Here is a 9,050-nt window from a genome sequence, read left to right on the forward strand (position 1 = left end):
TATAATTTAAAATTAAATATATTAACTAAAAAAAATTATTAACTAAAAAAATTAGTATTGTTTGATATATATGCAAAAAGAATAAAAGAAAGCATTGTGTAGGGCAGTAGGATAAAAGTTCTATACCCGAGTAATGATAGTTATATCAAGAACCGAATCTCCAAAAGGCAACGCACTACTATTTAAAACAAGCAGGTTATGTCCTTGAATCTCAGAAAGTAATTTGACTAAAATACCCTTATGCTTTTGACACTGAATCCGAATCAAAACATGTTGCCCTGATACTCTTGCTTCCACATGATGGAGAAGTGAAGAAGAATCATGATTAGAAGTATTATCAACAATAACGCTCTCATCGTCACTCTCATTATCATGTGGTAACCTTTTGTTAAGAACAATCACAGAAGGCTCTTCTACTATTTCCTTTATTTTTTCATTATTTTCTTGTTCTAGTGTTGTAAGACGAATTTTGAGATCCTTCACGTACTTGATTGCATTCTCTAACACAGTAACTTTGTCTATCTGTATTGTCAAAATACGTATATTAGTTATTAACTGTTAATTAATTATAAATCAAAGATACAAATATATAATTTTATACAGGACTGTAAAATATATAAAAAATTATAGACGTTGACTGTGTCACGATATGATAAAAACATATTAAGATTTTAATTTTTATCTCATTTAAATATTATATATGCATAATGTTTTTTATTTTTATATTATATAATTTTATCTCTTATACGTATTTATTCAGATTTTTTTAGATTTATTTTTTAAACATTATAAAAAATGCTAGAAGACCAATAAAATTTATTAATATTTAAAAATATAAGTTAAAAATATGTTATTGAATTATGAGACTAAATAAATTAAGTTAATAACTAAAAATATCACAAAAAAAAAACATAAATTTTAATGGTTCTTAGCTTAACTTGAGCATTTCTCTTGTAAAAATATTATTCACCTGATCCATTAACATGCATAATAATAATAATTTCTCTTATTTCAGCCTATGAATATAAACATAAATAAAAATTAAGTATATAATACTAATATATTATTTGCTAACTTATTACCAATAATAATTAATTATTATATTTTAAATATATGTATAAAGAGGCACATCCAAAAAATATATATAAATACACTTCTATTAAACACAGCCATAAAAAAGACTATACGAGAATATTTAGGGATTGAAAATATTCAATGTACCACGTTTTTGAAATGTCTTTTAATATGTAGACTAGTATATTAATATGTACTATCGAAAATCTTTTTTATATATTATATATAATAAAAGATATTATAAAAAAAGAAAAATTTAGACATCAATCTCTCTCATATTCTCATTATATATAGGGCAAAATACTATAATAAGCCAGCACTAGAATCAAGCTACGTAAATAAGCCAAAACGAAAATTGTTTCAGCAATAAGCCAAGGGATATTTATATATAATTCGAACCAGAGTGGTTCGAACTACATAACCCAATAAATCGAACCAACTTAGTTCGAAATAGGGACATAATTGCTTGAGCATAATTCGAACCAAGGTGGTTCGAACTCATAATGCACATAATTCGAACCATGCTAGTTCGAGCTACACCTTGGAATGCGTTGCATGTAATTCGAACCAACCCTGTTCGATTTAAGGAGAGGTAATTCGAACCAACCTAGTTCGAATTACTCTTGAATCGGCTATATAAGGGGTTCGAATCAGCCTCATTCGAACCATTCTTCCCTTCCCCTACCCCACCAAATCCTAGAGAAAACGATCCAGATTCTCTTCGAGGAAGACCTGAACGGAATACTCTGCTGAATGGGGGACAATCCGACATGGTTATATCGCTTGGACGGAGTCGCTCATATAGCCGAGGTCATTAACGAGGAGGTTAGTACAGATATAACTTCGTGGTAGTGGTATTTGTGAGTTAGTGGTTTTGCATGTGGTTTTGGTGGTGGTTCATGTTAGACGGTGCTTTAGTTGGTGGTTTATGTATGTGGTTTCTATTAGTGGTTTATGGTAGCGGTTTATGGTGGTTCTTTATGTTGGTTGTTTTATGTTGGTGGTTTTATGTTGGTTGTTTTATGTTGGTGGTTTAGTTGGCGGTTTAGTTGGTGGTTTAGTTGGTGGTTTAATGTTAGTTGTTTTATGTTAGTGGTTTGTGTTAGTTGTTTTATGTTAGCTGTTTTTAAGTTGGTGGTTTATGTTAGCTGTTTTATGTTAGTGGTTTGTGTTAGTTGTTTTGTGTTAGTTGTTTTATGTTAGCTGTTTTTAAGATGGTGATTTATGTTAGCTGTTTTATGTTGCTGGTTTGTGTTAGTTGTTTTGTGTTAGTTGTTTAATGTTTGCTGTTTTTAAGTTGGTGGTTTATGTTAGCTGTTTTATGTTAATGGTTTGTGTTAGTTGTTTTGTGTTAGTTGTTTTATGTTAGCTGTTTTATGTTGGTGGTTTATGTTAGCTGTTTTATGTTAGTGGTTTGTGTTAGTTGTTTTGTGTTAGTTGTTTTATGTTAATGGTTTCACTTATGCTGTTTTATGTTAATGGTTTTACTTATGCTATTTTATGTTAGCAGTTCTAGTTAAGCTGTTTTATTGTAGTGGTTTAGTTGCGTGATCAATGGTAGTTGTTTTGCATGTGGTTCTCCTTCATCGTTTTTTATGCGGTCTTATTTAGTATGATGTTTTGTTGGTGAGTTAACGATTTTGTTATGTTTGTCATTGGTTATGAATCCGGTTATAACAATGCAGTGAATGTCATGTGCAGCTCCAGCGATGCATCAGGAGCATGCGGCGGCAGCAGGGCATGCGACTAGATGACAGATATGTTCCGTACTTGCAGATGGCAGGTCTATACCATCTTGCAAGGCTGAACGATAGATGGTTCCGGTTAGACGAGGCCCTTGTCAATGCATTTGTCGAGCGATGGTGTCCGGAGACGCACACCTTCCATATGCCGTTCGGAGAGTGCACGATCACACTTCAGGACGTGGCATACCAGTTGGGGTTGCCAGTGGACGGGTGTTACATGAGCGGCTGCTTATTAGAGTTTCATTTATACATCCAGGGTGGCCGTCCAGCCTGGGTGTGGTTCCAGGAGCTACTTGGAGTGGTACCTCCTCCCAGCCAGGTTCAGAAGTACGCAGTAAACTGCAGCTAGTTTCAGGAGACTTTTGGTGAGTGCCCTGATGGAGCAGATGACGAGACTGTGCGGCGATATGCCCGTGCGTACATCATGATGTTGTTGGGTACGCAGCTGTTTGGGGACAAGTCTGGCAACCGCATACACATCAGATGGCTTCCCTATGTAGCCATTTTACTCACTCTAATGAGACCAACTCACGTTTAGACCGGTTATATAGAGCTCTCTCTCCCACTAATTCGAACCGGCCTGGTTCGAATTATGGTTTGTCTAATTTGAACCAGTCTGGTTCGAATTACTAAGGCTGGATGCTCTCTCTATAATTCAAACCACGTAAGTTCGAATTACGTGCATTCATGGTTCGAACCAACTTGGTTCGATTTATTAACAACAACCAACTTGTAATTCGAACTGATCCGGTTCGAATTACTACCACATGCAGTTCGAACCACATGGGTTCGAATTATATTAATATATGACCTGGCGCATTACTGAAACCATTTTCTGTTTGGCTTATATACGTTAACTCTACATAGTATTGGCTTATAATGGTTTTTTGCCCATATATATATATAGTAAAAGGTACCTTTTACTATTTCTATTTAATTAATTTTATACTTATTATTTTATAAATATATGATAAATAAAAAGATGAATAAATAATAGACATATTATTATTACTTATTAAGTTATCAATAAATATAAAGAGACTGAGATTTTTTTTTACTTAGTAAATAAGATAGTGAAAATGTCTTTCCTTTAACATGAAGTTTATCTTTATTGTCGTGTATCTTCAAAATAATTGGAATTTGGAGAATAAAAATAAAGATATATTTTTTCTGTCATATTTATATTTTCTCTCTCATTCTTTTTTTGGTATATTCTTAAACATTTCTTAAACACAATATTATAATAAGACTGACGTAGCAACATATTAAAACCAACTAATGCAATAATAATAATAATAATAATAATAATAATAATAATAATAATAATAATAATAATAATAATACCTTCTTGAGGCCAGGAACAAGAGCTGCAAGAGCAATGAAACTCTGGCTGATCTTCTCTCTTCTCTTCCTCTCAGCTATGATATGATCCTGAGCGTTAGATGGTGATCTCTTAGAACCCTTTGATGAGGATTTTGTGACCAGGTTTTGATTTTTTGATGACCCATTTACCACCTCTTTTAGTTTTGTCTCTGTGTTCAAGGTTGTATAATCTAAATCATAAAGCTGGGTGGTATTATCATTATTATTGAGAGAGGAGTTTGAGTTGTCAAAGCACAGAATTTGTGGCTGAAATGATGTTATTGATGATGATGAGAGGGAAGAAAAATTTGGTGATAATGATGAATAATAAGAATTATTATCAGTATTGGTACTTGTTTTGAGAAACTTAGAAGGCCTCTCATCATCAAAACTAGTTTCATCAACGGAAGAGTAATTATTATTATTGCTTGGTGACTCGAACATTATTGAATTCCCCATGTCATGTGCGAAAAATAAATCTTCATCATAATCATCAATCGAGTTGTTCATCCTGTACTCTTTCGGAAAGAAATTGTTGTAATCATCTTCCATTTCCTGCTAATAAGAAGTTAGAGAAAAACAATTATTATTATTATTATTATTATTATTATTATTATTATTATTATTATTATTATTATCAATTTGTTGAACAAATTAAATTGGAAATGGAAACGTAAATATATGAAATTAATTCCCTTACCAGATCATGTAACCAGCTAGGTGATGACGATTCCATCGGAGTGTTAATAATTTGTTCTCTAGTCAGTAGGAATCACTGAAATAGAATTAGCAATACTTATTAAGTGTAGCTAAGTAGTGAAACAAAGGTGACTCTTTAGAGAGCTATTACTATTCCTATTGAGTGCGAAAGAGGGAGTCCCCAATGTTCACTCTTTATAGTAGTAAGTTCAAGCCTTTGATAATCAGTTTCTCCACTACACCTAGCTATGTATGGACCCCACTATGGCCATAAAAATATTAAACAAAGAGATCTCTATCTTTCTTTCTTTTTTTTCTTTTACTTTTTTTTTCATTGAGCAGATGCGAATTTAATTTGCAAAAACTCTAGCTACAACTTTTGTCGTATTGTTATTATTATATACCATTATTTAATTATTCTGGCAAAGACACTTTTTTCACTGTTTTGTTGTCTTAATTGTTTTGATTCTATGATTCGTGCGTTCGATGTGAACGTTTGAAAATAACTGTAATGTAAAAATGGTATATGGCAATAGTAGATGTGATAGATCACATATAGATGTAAGCAATCTACAATATATATATATATATATATCAATAAAAGGAGTCAGCCAACCCCTAACCGAATCAGATTTCCCTCAATATATATTATATGTCACTATGAGCATTCTAAGAAATTTCTTTCTTAATTATATAGGAAAAGGCAGTATCAAATGTCTAAAATTGAAAAAAAAAAGTCTGTTGATGCGGAATTTTGCAAAATTACAATTCGACAAATGCATCGAATCGTATTAAGTAATATCACGGTAAGTGAGTTATCGTTTCTACGAGAATTAAAGGATTAAATTACAATAATTAATTAATTATTCTAATTAGATAAATCAAAGAAACAGACGAATAAGAATGAAACGCATGAACAGAAAGGAATAAGAATAGCAAGCGGTGAATGTGAAAACAATAATGATGAAAATGTTAACATTTCAGAGATATTCACTTTTTAGGAAAACAATCCTTGTGTTCATTTATTTGAGGCATGCAACGATCAATCACGACAAATTATAAATAATCAAATTTCAATTCCTTGACAATTTAATTTTTTTTAATCTAATTAACTGTTAATTCCTTAGTCAATTATTATTTAAGAAAAGAGGTGAAGCACAATTCTGATTTAATTTCATATATATAAGATTCAAGAATAGTCTTTAGGTTAAATTTTATGTCACTTATCCAAGCAAGTCCCAAACAATTGAAACTTACCAAGTGTCGCACACTCTTTAAAATACTATTCCTGGTTAAATAAAAAAATAGTGAGGAAGAGTTTTTAAGCTAGTTCAAATATTACTTTTTCCAAAACAATATTTAGAATCCAAAATGGAGTTAGAATATTTTTCAACAATTCTAAATCCTTAGGGATGAAGAACGAAAACTCAATCACGCAAAATAGATCAAAGTATAAACCTCAAATAAAGTAAAACATTTAGATTTATACTCTATAAAGAGACGAACAGAGCTTTCCTAACCTTAAGAAAGGAGATTAGTTGCTCATAGTGTAAAGAAAAACCTAGAATTATCAATTCAAAATGGCTGAAGGAAGTGAAGAAGAGATAAGAGAAGCGAGTGTGTGTGTCTCTTTTCCTTTTTATACTAACCCTAAAAAAACTAATTCAGAATTCAAACTAATTCAAAAAGAAACTAAATCAAATTCAATCTAATTAATTAAGTCTTAATGACTCTTAATTAGCTAATGATCTTTTTTGTAATTGAAATTCAAAACTTGGTGCCTTACTTAGTTGAAATCATGGGCTTAAAACTTGATCTTGGATTATCCAATAATTGAGTTCTTGAATAGTTGAAGAATTAGTGAAAGATTAGTGAAGGAACCAAGGCCCTGGAAGGTGGCCCAAGTTGGTGCATTATATGCCTATACCATGTGTATAACGGATGGCTCTCAAATTGGAGAATTTGGCCTCTGTTTGGTTTCTCACGTATAATGCAAAAATTCCCACGTTGTATGCATGGCACTTGGCAGTCATGGAGTGCTTTTTGTGGCATGAGTGTGGCTGTTTTAGACTCATGTCCACTATAGACTATTATATATCATTGAAAAATTCTGAATGTTAGCTTTCTAAGGCCGCTGAAAATTGCTTTATTTGAACCTCTCTAGCCCAAATTATACTCGTTGGAGTGAGAAGAGGTCAGATGGGTCTGGTTGGCTTGTGCGTATAACGTGAAATGCCATGCGTATAATGGATGGGCTTTGTTTGGCCCCTGTAAGTGCACATTTTAGTGCATTGTACGCCATATACCCTGTATATAAGGCATGGCTCTTCATTTGGCTACTGGGAGGTTTTTTTCATGCGGATAACGTCATATGCCATGCGTATAACGCATGGGTCTTCATTTGGCAAAGTTTTAGCCTCTGTTTGCTTTGGCAAGTAGCACACATGGCTTCCCATGTATGATGCACATCTTGAATTGGTATCTTCTTATCTAGAGAGCTCTCTATTTGTCCAGAGAGCTTTGCGTTTGATTCCCCCTTCTTCTGCCTCTTTTTTGTGATGATTCCTAGCCTCTTCTTCCTCCATGATTTTTGCTAACTTTCCTCTAAATTCTATTATAAAAAATGAATTTAAACTAACTCAAAGTAATGCTCATTAAATCATGAAATCATTGCTTATCTAACAAGAATCATTAGCTTATTGAATGAATTTCTAAAAGAAAAACAACTAAAGATGCGAATGCATCACAACACCAAACATAAGATCATGCTTGTTCCCAAGCAAGAAAAGAACCATGCACAAAGGAATCTTCTAAAATAGAGTGGGTTGAAGAATTTTTCGACATTTTAGTGAGTGAAGTGATCAAGTGATAGTGGGGTGCACTTCGAATTGTGTGATCATGTATGGATTATAGTGCTTGCTAGGCTTACAATTGAAAGTCTTAGAACTTAGAAATTTTATTCAGATGATATTAAGGAGGTCTCTTTATAGATTTTTCACCTTGAAGACAGCTTCCCATTTTTTTTATTGGGTTCTTTGCATCTTGAGTCTAGCTGTGACTCTAAATATTTTGTCTCAAACTTTGTTCGATAAAGTAACACCACAATCACTTGACTGGGGAACTCTTTGAGTCTGTGCTTCTTTTTATTCTTCCTAGTCAGTGGTACTCAATGTAACACACTAATATTCAAATCCTTATACTCGAGTCATAAGTCAATGATAATAAGGTGGTACGACTCGCAAGGTGGATTTTAAAACTCTCATGTATCGATAAAATAGAAGATAAAGTGCAGCTTAAAGCGAAGTGATAAACCCAAATTTTAGGATTTATCTTGTGTTGAATTTAGGGCCAGTTTGGCTAAACTTCTTAAATAAATTCTTTTGAAAAAGGAGCTTAAAATATAAGGACTTTTATTAATAACAACTTTTAAATAAGTTATTTTGTATTTGGAAAGTTATTATAGAAGTCCTTGTTTTAAAGTTGTGCATTAAATAGGAGTGATAAAATAACTTTTGAAAATAGGAGAAGTCACATTTTTTAATTTCTTCAAAAGCTCTTAAATAACTTTTTGAAAAGTTAAAAGTTTATCTAAAAAATTATACCAAACACTATTAATGTAACTTTTTATAAGTCAAAAGTTGAAAAAAGTAGCTTTTTGGTGTTTCCCAAACGGACCCTTAGTGGATTTTATCAACTTATCTCACATTTATTCAATGAAATAGCATGGTTTTGTGAATTTCTCCTAAATTGTGCTTAAGATTAAAAATATACTTTTTAGACTCTTAATTTGCTAAATTTAATTCACTTTAATTCCATTCGATGTCTTGATATGTTTGATGAAGTGATTTCAGGTTTAGAAGGAAAATATTGGATTGAAGGAATGAAGAAAAAGCATGTAAAAGTGAAGAATTCATGAAGAAATGAAGTTTGGAAATCTGCCCAGTTCCAGGTACGCATGACCTTCGCGTACGCGTGACACTTGTCACACGACCAACTTAATGAAATCGTGGATGGCGATTTCTGAGCTTACTCAAGCCCAAATCCAACTCATTTCTAAAGTATTTGAGACCAAATTCAAGATGGAACAAGGGGGATGCAATTAGTGTAGCTTAGGAACAATGCTTTAGGTCATTTTCTAAAGAGAGAAGCTCACTCTTTTCTCTAGAATTA

At 32.4% G+C, this 9,050-nt stretch overlaps 1 protein-coding gene across 2 annotated transcripts in view; it reads right to left on the reverse strand.

Moving 5' to 3' along the window:
• The window catches only part of LOC107485129 (transcription factor bHLH18), an 8,514-nt gene extending 3,445 nt beyond the window's left edge, over positions 1–5,069 (reverse strand). The window contains exons 1-3 of one of the 2 annotated variants that reach the window (XM_016105653.3): positions 4,882–5,069; positions 4,164–4,736; positions 127–522 (exon numbers count right to left, since the gene is read on the reverse strand). In XM_016105653.3, coding sequence (XP_015961139.1) covers positions 127–522; positions 4,164–4,736; positions 4,882–4,917 — 1,005 coding nt within the window. In that variant the 5' untranslated portion in view covers positions 4,918–5,069. Of the gene's footprint in view, positions 1–126; positions 523–4,163; positions 4,740–4,881 lie in introns of both variants that reach the window. The other variant, XM_016105644.3, reaches the window with a different exon arrangement.
• Positions 5,070–9,050: the final 3,981 nt, after the last annotated feature.

This window comes from Arachis duranensis, chromosome 1, assembly GCF_000817695.3.
Source record: "Arachis duranensis cultivar V14167 chromosome 1, aradu.V14167.gnm2.J7QH, whole genome shotgun sequence".
Taxonomy (NCBI): domain Eukaryota; kingdom Viridiplantae; phylum Streptophyta; class Magnoliopsida; order Fabales; family Fabaceae; genus Arachis; species Arachis duranensis.